At 39.2% G+C, this 17,642-nt stretch overlaps 1 protein-coding gene across 1 annotated transcript; it reads left to right on the top strand.

Moving 5' to 3' along the window:
- Window positions 1-5,998: 5,998 nt before the first annotated feature.
- On the top strand, window positions 5,999-16,414 carry nus1 (NUS1 dehydrodolichyl diphosphate synthase subunit). Its single transcript, XM_085132128.1, has 5 exons — window positions 5,999-6,533; window positions 11,027-11,158; window positions 14,154-14,306; window positions 15,453-15,552; window positions 15,713-16,414. Exons 1-5 carry the CDS (start codon window positions 6,122-6,124, stop codon window positions 15,801-15,803), a joined length of 888 nt encoding a protein of 295 aa, XP_084988254.1. The 5' UTR covers window positions 5,999-6,121; the 3' UTR covers window positions 15,804-16,414.
- The last annotated feature ends 1,228 nt before the right edge of the window (window positions 16,415-17,642 follow it).

The following is a 17,642-nucleotide window of genomic DNA, read 5'->3' as shown; positions in this document are numbered from 1 at the left end:
ACTGATGGCCAATCCATGCCTGATAGTCTTCTATTTCGTGTTTTTCTATCTATGCATTTACTGCATTGCCAGTGTCTTTAGCATCGTTGTTATTCCAAAAATTAAAACCAATCAAATGCTTTCCAGATTGTATTTCATGGTCTCCAGTCTTCCACACAAACTGATAATATTTAAAATTTTCACTCCAGTTGTTATGTAATTTTGTATATGTTGGCCTTCTCTCCCCATTTCCCTTTCTAAATATTTTTTTGCCTTACAGCCCCTTCCACTGAGACCATTTTTCAATAGGTTTCAGCAAACAGTAGATGAATCAACTAGAGGGACTAAATCAAATCTTTGCTGGAATTTTTCCCCATTTCTTAGGATATGACTTTCAGATACTGTTCATCTGCTCTGGATAGTCTTTTAGGCCTGAGGCTCTTGTGTCCTTTACTTGTCCAGTTTTCCTAAAATTTTAAGAACATAATGCAAACTATGCTGAGATACGTTTTCAGCCAATAGCTCTTTAGGATTCACAGTGTTGGTGCAAAAATACTATATTTGTCAGACTTTGTTACCATTGATATGTAGTCCATTATATTATCCTCAGTCATTCAGACTAGCATAGTTTCCATAATCTTATGATTTACAGTTTAATCCAGGGCAGGTATAACAAGTTTTAAACTGCAGATCTGTTCAGAATTTAAGTCTTTGAATGATCCAGAAACAGAAAGAGTCAGATCAGGAGAACCCAGCAGCAGATTCGGCTCTGAGGGAGTACATTAGTTAGGTCTAATACCCTCCTCAGCTTCTTTCCAAACAGCAGAAAGAAGCTGTGGGGGGTAGGAACAGATCTAATGCCCATTAATTCATTTGGCTCTTTTAGTGTGCAAAACATGAACATGAATGTGGTAACGGGCACAAAGGCATTTTTGGAATGACTGGCTGGTTCATCAGCTGATGTTCCGGGCAGGATACGCACCACTGGTGTACATCTGCCTGGATGCCAAGCCAAAAGAATTGTGCCATTACTCGCTCCAGAGTTTTGTCATACCTCATATGCCCTGCCATGCGGTTACAATGAGCCTCCTAGAAAATAATTTCCCTTGAGCTTTTTAGCACCAACAACTGAGTGTGTTCCTCTTTGGTGCAAGTGTCACAACTCACTTGATAAAGTCTGCCTCTAATCAACACAAAATGCATCTGTCACCCAGTACAGGGTGCACCATTTAACCATCAAAAGCTGACCAAGTGTAGTGTAGACTGAAGGGTAGAATGTCATCACGTGACTGCTTGTGGAGTTAATTATTGGAGCCAGTCCTGATTCTCCTCCTCCACAGAGTCAGTGTTAGACGACCTCATGTCACTGCTGAGCGCAGTGCAGACACTACATGCCCATATCAGTCATGAATGCATCTCCACACACTGGTTATTAAACCCCGGGCAACCTATTCCCAGATTTAAGGGATGCGTTAGGCAGAAGCTAACCACTGACTTGACTCTATGTGTTTTGCCCTTATATTTTATTTGTAGGGGCATTATGGGATATTTGTGTATCCCCACATGCACACACCTAACATCCACTAGGGTCCAACCAGGGTTTGGTGGAACAGGGAGCCTGTGCAGGAAAACTAAACACACTAAACTCAGGACAAGGTACGATCAAAATAAAACGAGACACACACCGAGAGTCAGACTGAATATAGGGAACAGAGGGAGCAAGAGGCACGACTAGGAAACAGATGACTAAACACAGAGACAGATTTTAAAACTCATGGTAGACGTGACAGATGACACAGAGAGGCACAAAAGGGAATAGACTAAATGAATGAAACTCAGAACTAGAAATAAAAATGTTTATACAAATGATTAAATTAGGAAGTACAAGGAAACTAACATTTACCAAATGAGAACATGAGAAACATAGAAACACTGGGTTCATAGACCCACTACAAATATATTAATGTTATAGGATGTTATATAATGGAATCAATAGCTCTGTTTTGCTAAGACACGGCACTAGTCCAAGTTTTGAGGTTAACAGCAAGGCTCTAGTAGCTCACCACTTTGTTTCATCATTGCTGCAGAATTATTGTCTATTCTGATTAAAAACAGTCAAACTGAAGTGTTAAATGTGATGGGCAAAAATAAGTCAACTGGCAGATGATACCAACCTGTTTCAGAAAATAAGGACCAGATCCCTTTAGGCCACTTCTCCAAAGCACAGGGTCTACAGCCGAATATACATAAAAGTGAGATACTAGTTTTGTATTGTCACTGTAGTTGATATGTAATATACAAAAGAAAAAGGATGTGAAATATTTGGGCATTGTAATGTTACTAACATAAAGCAGTAATATATGTGATAATATAGAAAAGTGTTAGTCAATTTCAAACAAGTGGCAGCAGAGGAAATATATGCAAATATGCATGTGCATATTAAATGTGCAAAATGTGCAATAAATGTGCAAATATATATCTTTGGTTTTTAAACATAAAACTTATAGTTGCAGCCAGGGAAGGTACAACAGTGACCCCTAGATGGCTTTTTAGTTTTAGTCTCCTTGTTTTACACTGGAATATTGGTTCTGTTACTAGTTAGCTAACATAAACTAATGTAAGTCTATTAGTACCAACCAACCCAATGATGTCAGGTTCTGTACAGGCAGAAGATGGCGCTGAACATGTTCTAAAAATTCTAAAAAGTCACTGAAACATGGAACAAGCAAGCCCTCAAATTAGCGGCACTGTTCAATTATTTTAGTTTTTGTTAACGTCACCCCATCTTTTCTGTGATATAGTTAAGGAGTTTTCTTATCCTTCACATATTGTGTCATTTTAGATATTTTAGTAATTGTGTTTATTATTTATTTTCGATTTTTTATGCTCAACCTTGGGTATAAAGATTTCTCGAATCACTGTTTGTGATTCAAGCAGTCGAGCGATTTAAAAAGTGCAGGGGGCGTGCTCGTGGTGGACTCTAGCCCAAGAAATCACTACTGTGCAGACTGGCTCTGAATAAATAGCCATCACGGAAATGATCAATGTTGAACTGGAACCACGTCGTCCATCAGGTTTGTACAGGTACTGAGTGAAACCAAGTGTTTAAAAAAAATGAGAATTAACCATTGCAGCCACTCTCTATACTTCTGATATGTTTTTTTGTTTGTTTGCTTTTTGTTTTAATATATATATATATATAATTTTGATGCTTTCCCCTGGTTGGGTTAGGGTTAGGGTATATTTATAATATTTTAGAATATTTTAGAATATTTAGAATATTTTCCAAATCTCCAAATCAATAAAACAAATTCTAAATGTTAACTTGTATTTCTATCTCTTTTTATTTTCTGATTGTCATTGGATTGTCTTTTAAATGAACATGTACTGTGATTTTTACATGAAAATGCATTGGTCCTTGTATATAATACAAATATTGTTTCTTACAAATAAATAGTGTTAAATGAATAACTGCTCACTATCAGATTTCAGGAAATGAATAATGTTGATCATTTTTAGTCTGGTTTAGTCTGTTCCTGCATTGTGGTCACCGACATTCAGCAATGTTAAAGCTGCTGCCTGAGTACTGAAAAACAAATAATAATGCTACAAATTATTTCTCTTAAAGGATGTAAGCTGTCCAGAGTGCTGCACATGTAACTTTGTGACCATTAACATGAATTCAGATTCGTTTTTTAACCTGAATATTTGAAACAAACTCTGTAAAAATAAAAATACAGAGTCGGTGCTAAAAAAAAGAATTAATTAGTGGGAAAATTAAACGTAAATTTTAACTTAATCTGCCTGCTCTATCTGCCATTCCCAAACAGTGATACACAAGTTTCACTGTGACTGCAGCTGCCAGTCAAAGAATCAAACATGGGAAAGGAGACCCCTTGAATATAAATGATGAGAACTATTGATAGTTAACGAAAGAATCTTTGGAGAAATTTTTATTTTAGTCTTACCCCAGTCCCATCCGCTAACATGGAGGAGGTGGGATTTATGACCTATACTGCAGCCAGACACCAGGGGGCGACAGAGACGTTTTGGCTTCATTTTTGGGGAGCTGTAGCGTCGTCCATGTTATGAGTTGTATGAAAGGTCAAGTTAGGCGTGCAATCTGATATCAGGTTGTACTTAAGCTCTCAGGGTTACTTTGTTCATAAGTTGTTGATTCTTTGTGCGTGACAGAACAGATTCATTTTTAAATAACTCATGACCAAAACTAGCAAAATTTGGCATAGACAATGAAGTCGTTTACTAGACCAGCGGTCCCCAACCTTTTTTGCGCCACGGACCGGTTTATGCCCAACAATATTTTCACGGACCGGCCTTTAAGGTGTCGCGGATAAATACAACAAAATAAAACTAGTACCAGTACTGAAAAAAAGAAGATTTATTCATAACACACGTGAAAAGACCCAGGAAAACCGAGTTAACGATAAAAACGATAACAAAATAACGCTGAGAACCGATAAAAACCCTGAAAACCATACATTTCACACCTGAGCCTCAACTCTCACGGCCCGGTACCAAACGACTCACAGACCAGTACCGGTCCGAGGCCCGGGGGTTGGGGACCGCTGTACTAGACGATGTATTTGGTGAAAAAACTGAATATGTGAGGGTAGTCAGTAGTAGCCTCAGTGTGGGTACAAAGTTCTCTCCGTAAGTACAGTGAAAGACATTAAAGAATCATATAGAAATATCACTGTTTCTTCATGTGTATAGAAAATGTACAGTGATTGTAAAGTAAAACCCAGGGTCAACCCTGCGGTTATCCACATAAGCTTAAAGCCTTTCTTCACAGTATAGAGGCCTATGGAACAGGATTTTTGACTTATCCAGATAACTTCAAAGCTGATCCTGAAGTTATCCAATTTTTGAATAGCGTGACTTTGAAAAATGTTTATTATCTAAACTTGCATGAGTTGAAAACTGAGTCCAGTCGACACAATTTAAATTCCATGACTTACATTAATGAACAACAGACCACACTGTAGTGATGGGATTTCCGTCTCTTTTTAGAGAACCTGCTCTTTTGGCTCGGCTCACTAAAAAGAGCCGGCTCTTTTGGCTCCGAACCAGCTCTTCAGGTTGTTTTGTTGCTTTAATTAATTTTTTACTAACAATAATATAAAATTATGCACAAAAGGAATTACTAATGTAAAAAAAAAGAAGCTGTTTTATTTATATATGTTTATATATAAATATAAACCGCATATAAACACATATAAATATATGCGGTGGCCCCTAGAGACAAAGCACGTACAAACTCCAAAACATGTACAAACTCCAAAACACATTTCTAGCATTAACTGAACTTCCAAAACAGAGCTACCTAGATCACTTAAATTACACAATTGAAAGCATGTGTGTATTGTTTGTGTATTTATACACAAGCACTCATATATATTCAAATAATAATAATAAAAAAAATATGTTCATTTACCTGTTACTACCACACACCAAATCCGGTCATTGGTACTTGCTGGCTTGTGTAGCCACTAGGTAACAAAGCTCAACACTGCGCCCTAGCATCCTGGCACACTTCTGTTGTATTTTGTACGTGTTTTGAGTTTTTATGTGCTTCTGAGTTTGTACATGTTTTGGAGTTTTTACGTGTTTTGCAGTTTTTATGTGCTTTGTCTCTAGGGGCCACCGTAAATATACTTTTATTTATTCACTCTACATAAAATGTAATAAATAAATCATATAATACAAAAAACAACTATTCACATTTCGACTTTTAACTATTTAAATTTTCAGCTTTTTTCTTTTACAAATTTAAAGTGAAACAACACAAAACACTGCAAACCACAATACAATTAAATATAAATTACGTCGTTCACATCAAACATCCGTCTCTAAGAGCCATTTCGTTCGCGACCGACACATCACTACTCCATAGGTTCTCTGTAGTCAAACGCATACGCAGCAGCGTCTCGCTTACCTTGTCCAATCCGAGAGCTACGTGTATCACACGCGGGGTTCGGAGTTCAGAGGTTGCCAACCAGAAAACAAGATGGCTGCAGTCATGATGAGCCATAAGCACTGCTGAGCTCATTTACGCGGATAATATAACAGAATAAAGTGGTCGTGTTCTTGTACTTTATCCGGGGTTTTCCCCCTACACGAAATGCGGACACGAATGGCGCTTATGTACAGTTTGTTATGGCGGCTATTACTGATTCTCGTTCACGTCAACAGAGCGCTCTTCTCTTGGCTCCACGTCCGCATCCAGAGCTGGAAGGGCCGGCTGTGGGAGCGAGCAGCGACCGTCCTGCTGTTGCCGATATCTCTAGTTGGATTTCCAGACTTTCAGAATAATCTGAATCATGGCCCAGATGCTAACGTTAAACCGATAACTGAAAAGCGCACCGGCGGTGGCCGGTCACGGTGTCTGTCTGACGGAAAGTCCCTGAAGAAAATACCGGTCCATATCGGCCTGTTGGTTGCGGAAGAAGAGCCCAGTTATCCTGACATAGCAAACGTGGTGGTGTGGTGTATGGCTGTCGGCATATCCTATGTTAGCGTGTATGATAATCACGGTAAGCATGTTACTCCTATCAGCTGAGTTTGCTGCTTGTGCTTTTATACAGTGAAGTTCATAAAATAATAAATCAGTTTCCTCAAAAATAGCTTTAAAATTGTTGTTTTTTAAAAAACTATATACGTTGTTTAGTGTAGTTTGGATATTATTTGGACAAGTTCATCCGATATGAATGCAATGATTTGCAGATGTCACTGAACCCATATTTTATATCTTTATATCTCTCTCTTACACACATACACACACACACAGATTCTTAAGTGAAAAAAAAAAACATAATTCCAGTCTTAAAGAGTATTAACGCGCGTGAGCTTTAAATATTCAGTATTCTTCTGACTCTTAAGTATTTATTTTTATTATTATTAGATGTACATTATTTCTAATATGCATTTTAAAGATATTGTTTCCAACTTTGAGGCTTTTACTATTACATTGTATTACATTCATTCTCTGTATAAATTTCCCCTTTAATGCTTAGGCTGAAGACGTATCGAATCTTTTTCTTTTCAGATTAGCAATGCCCTGTTTAATTGTTTACATTAAATGCAGATTAAATCTGTCTTTTTTTCACCACTTCCAAGTCCTAATTTTGTTTCAACATACTTTCAGCTACAGACACTATTCAAACGTTAAAACAACTGCGCAATATTTAACTATTAAACTTGTATTCATCTTTTCATTTTTTTGGGTGATTCTGTTCATTTGGCCGTCACATTTTCAGTAGGAGAAACGTTTCATCACTCATCCAAGTAACTTGACAGTGACAGTGACCTCAGCTGACTGCAGATTTTCACTAACCTTATAAAAAGTTATTGTGCAAATGTACCGTTTATAAGATTGGGGAAACATGCAGTCAGCTGAGACTGAAGAAGTCACTTGGATGAGTGACGAAACGTTTCTCTGAGTGAAAACGCTACATCCAAATGAACAGAATCAACTTTTGGGATTCACTTACCTGGATGATTGAACATGCATCAAGACTTCATTTTGTTACTTTTTTTCCCCCAGTTCCAGTTATGTTTCTGCTTTTTAACTTTAAGCAGAGGTTATACTGCAGCTGAGCATTTTAGCCTCAAATTGTTGAAATTATTGTCCCCTTCTCGCTAAATGACAAATCTCGTAAAGCTAACAGATATTAACGTTTTGACTGAATTAGGGAGAGTGCCTTCTAACTAGGGATGGGTACCGGTATCCGGTGCCATCATGGCACCGGTTCTGACATAAACGGTAGTAACCAGACCGAAAAGCAGCGCGCATTTCGGTGCTTTATTTCGGTGCTTTTTTTTCCTGAGCTGTGATACACTTTCTTCTTCCTTACATTTCTATTGGCGGTTGGCAAACAACTGAAAGGTGCATTACCGCCACCAACTGGTATGGAATGATACACTTTAGATTCTAGCCAATCATTTTTACGTTTTCGAGGATAGTAGGCGGGTCCAGGTACGTACGTTCTTTTAGAGCAGAGCTACAGATTAAAAATGCCCAAGGCAAAGCGGTCAAAAGTCTGGCTGTACTTCACAGCAAAAGATGCAAACTCAGCAGCCTGCAACAAGTGCTTTAAGCTGATACTGTCAAAGGAGGTCACACTTTAAATCCGATGAACCTAGCCCTGCCAGTGTAGCAGAAATGATGATGGCAGCAGCAGCCGTTCTTCTCTGCGTGAGTAGCTTAATGTTGTCCGTGTGTAATTTACGTTGAGTAAGCTAACCGCGTTATTAAATTAATGCATGTAACGTGAACTAGCAAACACCATCATAGCTACATGCGGCTGTCTTCTTGTTTGATGTCAGATACTCCCTTCACCCTGGCCAAAAAGGCTAAAATGACCGAAGAAAAAGTGGAAAACAGCTAAACATGAGAGGTTTTTGGACAAAGTTTGTGTTTTTTCCATTGTTTAAGCACTGCTTCCAGCCCAGAGTGATACCATATATGCCGTATACCTGCAGAAAAGACTAACATTGTTATCTTTTTACAAAAAAACAGCTGAACATGAGAGGTTTTTGGACCAATTTTGTGTTTTCCATTCTTTAAGCACCGGTTTGGGCACCGTTTAAGCACCGGCACCGTTTCAAAAGTACCGGTTTGGCACCGGTATCGGATAAAACCTAAACGATACCCATCCCTACTTCTAACTGAAGTTATTTTACATTCCCAAACTACCTCAGTTGGCCCCTTTTTATATGGAGGAGCAGCGGCTCTATTCCATCCCTCTCTAATGACCAAGCTCCTCACCTTAGAGTCTCTCACAGATTGTAGTTTTTGTCATTGCCAAATAATGTAAAGTCTCCACTATGATGACTGTTTCTTATTTAGCGGTTTTCTACCTGTCCCTCAGTTAAAGCACTTCATACAACATGCCACATTGTGTCTGTCTGATTACTAAATCACACAGACATAAATATAGTACTTTTATCTAACTTTCACACACATTCAATTTTCAATTCAATTTTATCACAATAGCAGTCGCCTCAAGGCACTTTATATTGTAAGGTAGATCCTTACAATAATACATATAGAGAAAAACCCAACAATCATATGACCCCCTATGAGCAAGCACTTTGGCGACAGTGGGAAGGAAAAGCTTCCTTTTAACAGGAAGAAACCTCCAGCAGAACCAGGTTCAGGGAGAGGTGGCGATCTGCCGCGACCGGTTGGGGTGAGAGAAGGAAGACAGGATAAAAGACATGCTGTGGAAGAGAGACAGAGATTAAAAACAAGTATGATTCAATGCAGAGAAGTCTATTAACCCATAGTGTGTGAAAAAGGTGACTGAAAAGGAAAAATCCAATGCATCATGGGAGTCCCCTAGCAGCCTATGCCTATTGCAGCATAACTAAGGGAGGATTCAGGGTCACCTGATCCAGCCCTAACTATATGCTTTATATTAAATCTTAAAAGTAGAGATAGTGTCTGTCTCCCGAATCCAAACTGGAAGCTGGTTGCACAGAAGAGGGGCCTGAAAACTGAAGGCTCTCCCTCCCATTCTACTTTTAAATACTCTAGGAACAACATGTAAGCCGGGAGTGTGAGAGTGAAATGCTCTAATGGCAGGATTTTGAATTCAATTCTGGATTTAACAGGAAGCCAATACAGGAGAAATATGCTCTCTCTTTCTAGTCCCTGTCAGTACTCTTGCTGCAGCATTTTGGATTAACTGAAGGCTTTTTATGGAGTTTTTTGGACATCCTGATAATAATGAATTGCAGTAGTCCAGCCTGGAAGTAATAAATGCATGAACTAGTTTTTCAGCATCACTATGAGACAGGATATTTCTAATTTTAGAGATGTTGCGCAAATGGAAGAAAGCAGTCCCACATATTTGTTTAATATGTGCGTTGAAGGACATATCCTGGTCAAAAATGACTCCAAGGTTCCTCACAGTGTTACTGGAGGCCAAGGTAATGCCATCCAGAGTAAGAATCTGGTTAGATACCATATTTCTAAGATTTTCAGCGCCGAGTACAATAACCTCAGTTTTATCTGAGTTAAGAAGCAGAAAGTTAGCGGCCATCCAGGTCTTTATGTCTTTAAGACATTCCTGCAGTTTAACTATTTGGTGTGTGTTATCTGGCTTCATAGATAGATAGAGCTGGGTGTTAGCATCATAGCAGTGAAAATGTACACTATGTCTTCTGATGATACTGCCTAAGGTAAGCATGTGTAATGTAAACAGAATTGGTCCTAGCACTGAACCCCGTGTAACTCCATAATTAACCTCACCATGTGAAGAAGACTCTCCATTTACCTGAACAAATTGGAGTCTACTAGATCGATATGATACAAACCACTGCAGTGCAGTACCTGTAATACCTACAGCATGTTCTAATTGCTCTAATAGGATATATGGTCAACAGTATCGAACGCTGCACTGAGGTCTAGCAGGACTGAGATGAGTCCACTGTCAGAGGCCATAAGAAGATGATTTGTAACCTTCACTAAAGCTGTTTCTGTGCTGTGATGAGCTCTGACACCTGACTGAAACTCTTCAAATAAGCCATTCCTCTGCAAATGATCTGTTAGCTGTTTGACAACTACTCTTTCAAGAATTTTTGATATGAATGGAAGGTTAGAGATTGGCCTATAATTAGCTAAGACTGCTGGGTCTAGAGATGGCTTTTTTAGTAAAGGTTTAACTACAGCCAGCTTGAAGGCCTGTGGTACATAGCCGATTATTAGAGATAGGTTGATCATATTTAAATTTAAACACATGTAGATGAATGCATTAGGGGATTCAGTATTTTGCACATTGATACCTGGTTTCTCCAATCTATCTATTGACCTTCCAAGTGGTAGACCACGCACCCTACTGACTAAGCCACAGTTGCCCCTAATTTTGGATTTATTTGCTTTGTTTTAAAGAAAATAGATTCTATCAATCCAAAAGTCATGTTTCTTCACAATTACTGTTTCTGTCTTAGGTCTACTTGGTGAAGTGAATTAACTCTGATTTTCATCAATCTGAACTGAATGATGTACTTTTCCTCAACCCAGGTGTTTTTCAGAAGAACAACTCTCGTCTTCTCGAGGAAATAAAAAGGCAGCAACAGGATCTGCTGGGTGTTGATGGCTCTATGCACAGTGTGGAGTTCCTGAGCGGTGGTAGTGACCAACACCAGCACAATGGTAAGAACCTGGCATGATATCTTTGATTTTAAGTTCATACAATTACATACTCGGGCGTACTTGGAAGCTTTTTACCAACAAGAACTTTTAAACTTGTAATACCAACATTTTGATTAGTAACTCTATTTTAATTGTGTATTTCCAGATCAATGTTTTTCTTGTAATTAAATTCTGTGACTCTGTTACATATAAGTAGTTACATTCCAAAATTTCTGTGTCCACTTGTTGGAAGTGCCCACAACCTCATTTTTGTTTTCTGTATTGTTCTTCATTAGGTTAGATAGAATCCACTTATAAAACTTCAGACACCCTTTACCTTGGAGAGCCCCAAAGCCCCCGGTACTGGGGGCTAAGGGGTTAAACTGCAGTTTAACGTCAATTCTTTGATGCAAATATCAACATGTCTGATATCCACAGAAACCTCAGAATCTCTGCTAAATGCTAATATAAACCATTTCTACAACCACCGAACACAGCAAAAAAAAAGAAAAAAAAGAAAGACAATTAAATGAGTAGTTACGTAATTGTGCAAAAACACACACCTGAGCGACTTACTCTCAAGTTCAGACTTTTCATGTAATATACAGTGGGGCAAAAAAGTATTTAGTCAGCCACCGATTGTGCAAGTTCCCCCACTTAAAATGATGACAGAGGTCAGTAATTTGCACCAGAGGTACACTTCAACTGTGAGAGACAGAATGTGAAAAAAAAAATTCATGAATTCACATGGTAGGATTTGTAAAGAATTTATTCGTAAATCAGGGTGGAAAATAAGTATTTGGTCAATAACAAAAATACAACTCAATACTTTGTAACATAACCTTTGTTGGCAATAACAGAGGTCAAACGTTTACTATAGGTCTTTACCAGGTTTGCACACACAGTAGCTGGTATTTTGGCCCATTCCTCCATGCAGATCTTCTCAAGAGCAGTGATGTTTTGGGGCTGTCGCCGAGCAACACGGACTTTCAACTCCCGCCACAGATTTTCTATGGGGTTGAGGTCTGGAGACTGGCTAGGCCACTCCAGGACTTTCAAATGCTTCTTACGGAGCCACTCCTTTGTTGCCCGGGCGGTGTGTTTTGGATCATTGTCATGTTGGAAGACCCAGCCTCGTTTCATCTTCAAAGTTCTCACTGATGGAAGGAGGTTTTGGCTCAAAATCTCACGATACTTGGCCCCATTCATTCTGTCCTTAACACGGATCAGTCGTCCTGTCCCCTTGGCAGAAAAACAGCCCCATAGCATGATGTTTCCACCCCCATGCTTCACAGTAGGTATGGTGTTCTTGGGATGCAACTCAGTATTCTTCTTCCTCCAAACACGACGAGTTGAGTTTATACCAAAAAGTTCTACTTTGGTTTCATCTGACCACATGACATTCTCCCAATCCTCTGCTGTATCATCCATGTGCTCTCTGGCAAACTTCAGACGGGCCTGGACATGCACTGGCTTCAGCAGCGGAACACGTCTGGCACTGCGGGATTTGATTCCCTGCCGTTGTAGTGTGTTACTGATGGTGACCTTTGTTACTTTGGTCCCAGCTCTCTGCAGGTCATTCACCAGGTCCCCCCGTGTGGTTCTGGGATCTTTGCTCACCGTTCTCATGATCATTTTGACCCCACGGGATGAGATCTTGCGTGGAGCCCCAGATCGAGGGAGATTATCAGTGGTCTTGTATGTCTTCCATTTTCTGATGATTGCTCCCACAGTTGATTTTTTCACACCAAGCTGCTTGCCTATTGTAGATTCACTCTTCCCAGTCTGGTGCAGGTCTACAATTCTTTTCCTGGTGTCCTTCAAAAGCTCTTTGGTCTTGGCCATGGCGGAGTTTGGAGTCTGACTGGTTGAGGCTGTGGACAGGTGTCTTTTATACAGATGATGAGGTCAAACAGGTGCCATTCATACAGGTAACGAGTGGGGGACAGAAAAGCTTCTTACAGAAGACGTTACAGGTCTGTGAGAGCCAGGGATTTTCCTTGTTTGAGGTGACCAAATACTTATTTTCCACCCTGATTTACGAATAAATTCTTTACAAATCCTACCATGTGAATTCATGGATTTTTTTTTCACATTCTGTCTCTCACAGTTGAAGTGTACCTCTGGTGCAAATTACTGACCTCTGTCATCATTTTAAGTGGGGGAACTTGCACAATCGGTGGCTGACTAAATACTTTTTTGCCCCACTGTATGTACAGGCTGAACTTTTTGTCCTCACACAGTGTCAAGAAAAAAAAATGAAGTCAATGTTAAGCCATGATGAGCTGGTCCTGCAGTTTCAAATTAAGACAATAAAATAATGGAAATTCTGGGTTCATCAGATTCTCTACAGATAGTAGTAGCAGGTAAAATTTCATGGGGCAGTTTCAGCTGTTCTTGGTAAAGTTGCTGTCACATCTGAGGAAGAGAAATAATTTCAGACACCCAGTTGACCCAGTGATGTTTTGAGTCAACTGGTCTGGCTGGTCAGAGCTTTTTATTCAGACTTGGATTGGTAATAAATGCCACAAATGAATCCAGTGAAGTGACATGGTCGGTGTGAACGGCTGCATTAAGAATAGGTGAGTCAGAAAGTGTCAGTTCATTTCATCGTAGTATTTATCCACATATTTTAGTTTTCTTTAAGTAGTTCCTTTGTGGAAAAACAATTGACAAAAATTATTAGTCAACGAAATGAACATAGATGGTAACATAAATAAATAATGTCACTAATTGGCTTGTTCCACTGAGGTAATGTCTGACTGAAGCCGAAGCATCATTATATTGACCCAGCAGTTTCTCAGTTTACCCAACAATATGTTTCCCAGGTGTAATCCTAAAATCCCTGAATCCATACTTCACCAGTGTGCTCCAGTAGTCTACATCAGGTGTGCTAGTGAGGTTACAGTATTAAAAAAAATATTTACAAAGTTGAAAATTTGGGTGTGTATTTGCAGAAGAATACCATTAGTAGTCATATTTAATTTAAAGTGTTGTTATGTGTCCTTTGTTGCAGTTGTGTCCTGCAGGCCCACAGTGAGGGTGCTGTCTCCTGACGATGGGAAGCAGAGCATTGTCCATGTAGCACAGCAGCTCTGCCGCTCTGTGGAAAACAAGGAAAGGAGCTTCAAAGACATTAATGTTTCCATGCTAGACCTGCTTCTCAGAGGTAACACTTTATGCCTGTGTGCATGTGTAAAGATACTTTGATGTTTTTCAGAACACACTTGAGAGATTGTTGCTCACCAACCTGTGAACACCTTGGTAGCCCTTAATAAAGCTAGAAGGGGTTGCTGAAGCTGCGTGTGCTTATTAAGAAAGAGTCTTAGAATGTGTCTTTTCCCTAATCATTAGAAGTGTGTCATGGAGTTCATTAACTCATTACTGTTGAAAGCAAAATAATTTCAAGATCCAGTGGATGTGTGTACTGTGTGTTTTAAAAGTAATTAAGAAGTGTCTTAATTACTCAAGTATTAAGTATTTTATTCTGTCTTTATCCACTCACTCCCAGCTGGTTACGCAACAAATGGCCGCCCCTTCCTGAGCTTGGTACTGCTGGAGGTTTCTTAATATTAAAAATGGTTTTTTTCTTTCCCACTGTTGCCAAAGCGCTTGCTCATTGAAGTGCTGTAAAATGTTTCTCCTGGGCATTTTTCCCCACTGTTGAACCTCTTGTGTAAAGAGGCCTAGGAAAAGTGTCGTATGAATATGTCCAAAAAAATACTAAGAGGAGAAAAGTGAATGTGTGCCATGTAATATATGAGTGTTGGAAAGGACAAAGAAGCACAGATGTAGCAGTCAAAATGTCTTTTTGTTATTTGACACAAAATAATATCCAAAAACCATTAAGCTATTTTAAGAAATAAATCATCTTGTAACAGAGGTATTACACAACATATTGCCACAGTAGAATTCCAGTCCACTGGTTAGGCTTCTGTATTTAATTAGACTATCCAATGCCACAGTTCAGCCAATTGGAGACAAATAAATGCAAAACAAACAACCTCTAGAAAATCAATTTAACTTAAATAATGACTCAAGTTTTCTAAAATTCCAGGGATTAGACACATTTATGGTACCAAAAATGACCATAACTGTGGAGAAGTGTATTATCCAGTGAGAGTGGATGTATATTACCTAAATTTTCTTTAACCTGTGTGGCTGTGGATCTCGGGTGACAGCTACACGAGTACTGCTGAATGGGAGCCACTCTCAGATTTGAGTTCATTCTATAGTCAGAACATGCAGATTCTCAGTAAATAGGAGACAAAAGATTGTCTTGATAACATGTTCGCTTTCTTTGTGCTTGTTTCAGAATCAAAAAATATTCCAGACCCTGAGTTGGTGGTGAAGTTTGGTCCTGTAAACAGCACACTAGGCTTCCTCCCCTGGCACATCAGGCTCACAGAGTTCATGTAAGCTTCTTTACGTCTCAGAATTTGCATGTTTAGATGGACCAATTTTGATAATGACGATGAAGTATGAAAGTTTGTTTGAATTTTGAAATTGATGTCATTAACTGAATTCACTTTGAAGCGCACTATGTTCAATGTGTAACCTACTCTGTGCCCTCAGCTCCCTGCCATCCCACAGAAATGTCTCGTATGAGGTCTTATTGGGTGCCCTGCAGCGGTACGGGGCTTGTCAGCAGCGGCTCGGACAGTGAGGCAGCAAAGAGATTATTAAATAAACAAGTGTGGGCTTTACACAGCCAGGACATCCCGGACAGGTAATGACTACCGTCCCTCATTACTCGTCGGCTCAGCTATGCCCATCTGCTGGACCTCTAATACAACAAGACATTTCAAATATATGGAAACCAGGAAACATAGCCAGCCAATCTTTACCACCAGCTTGTCTTCTAATGAATTCACATTCCAGGACTCATGGAACATGCTCGGTAAAACAAGAAAAAATGGCACTGACGTAAGACTGTCTCCACAGACTCGGTGGTCCTAACACCCTTGTTTGTTTCATTCTTTCTCCAGCTGTCATTTACTGCTGATGGAAAAATTGCCTTCACATAGACTATAAAGAAAAAACAAATCTTTGTATGCAAGCTGCATCACAAGGAAATATAGCAGCAGTTTAGGGGCATGCAGCACAGGAGCTGAACAGCAGAGTGGCTAATGTGTAAATATGAGAAATTCCTGTAGCTCTGTTTGTCTCTGTGGCCTCCAGCTTGCAGTCATGTTCATGTGTAGTGTTGTTTCATGCACATACAGACGGTTGTTCAACATTGTTTTTGGTCTGAAATAAAGAAATGCACTGTGTGTATTTGAATGTGTTTTTGTGTTTGTTAACACTCTTAGAGGAAAAGAAAGCTTCTTTTATGACAGAATGAACTCACTGTGTGCTTGGACACGACTCAGTTCTTTATATTTTGCTTCTGTGCAGCGAGACTTGTTTGTCATTTTTAAGGTGGTCTTGAGTAATAGTTTGTGTCTGAAGTTTTTCTTTGGACATTAGTCTGAAAATGGTTAGGTACAATGTTGTTTTTTTTGTTGTTGTTTTTTAAAGTCACTTAGCATAGATCGTTGAATCAAGCATAAATCCAGCTATGAAAAATGCCAAAGGTGACATTCTGATGGGCATCAAATAGTATTTTTGCATCAAAAAAGCTTTTAACTGAAAACTTGGCGTATTAGCATTCTTTGCATTTTAGTTTTATTATTTCACCAAATCACAACAGTCATCTCAAGGTGCTTACTGCCATGTCCTTGAGATATAGAAACAGAAAAAATCCTGCAAGGAATTGGCACAAGACCTGCGAGATGGATCTGACCCTTCAGGGGATCCATATGTTTTCGAAGCCTCATATTAAATGGTTGCTGCCAAGAAGCCATTCTTAAGGAAGCTGAGCAATGCCAAACTACACAATTTTCTTCCCAGACCAATCATTTCAAAGAATCCTGGAGGGGTGGCTTGGCCTATGTCATCAATGAATGCTTCACATACCATCTGGAGATCATAGACACCTGCTATTTCATTATTTCTCATCACAGTAATTTTACTTAGAATGTTGCATTCATTATCAAGTTTTACTAACCTCACTCATAATTGTTGGTTGTTACTTTTAAATAGTAATTCGTTACTATTAGTTCTCCAAGAAAGTAATCCCATTACTTTAAAAAAGTAATCAGATTATGCATTACTGCCCATCTCTGCTCATAATACACTGAAACCCTTAGTAACTCTCTAGGGTTACATTCAATATAGAAACAGCTTTAGTGAAGGTTACAAATGATCTTGTGGACTCATCTCTGCCTGTCATGCTAGACCTCTGTGCAGTGATCGAAAGTTGATCACATTTTATTACAGCGATTAGCGCGTGCTGTAGGCATTAAAAGGTACCGGGCTATACTTGTTTGAATCATTTAATAGATCTAATATGATCACGGAGATGGAGAGTCCTCTTCACACACTAAGGCTAATTATGGAATACCACAGGGTCCCATGTCAGGACCAATTCAGTTTACATTATACACGCTTCCCTTATTAGAAG

The sequence above is a fragment of the Neolamprologus multifasciatus genome, chromosome 15 (genome assembly GCF_963576455.1).
Source record: "Neolamprologus multifasciatus chromosome 15, fNeoMul1.2, whole genome shotgun sequence".
NCBI lineage: Eukaryota > Metazoa > Chordata > Actinopteri > Cichliformes > Cichlidae > Neolamprologus > Neolamprologus multifasciatus.
This window is presented reverse-complemented; position numbering and strand designations above follow the sequence as displayed.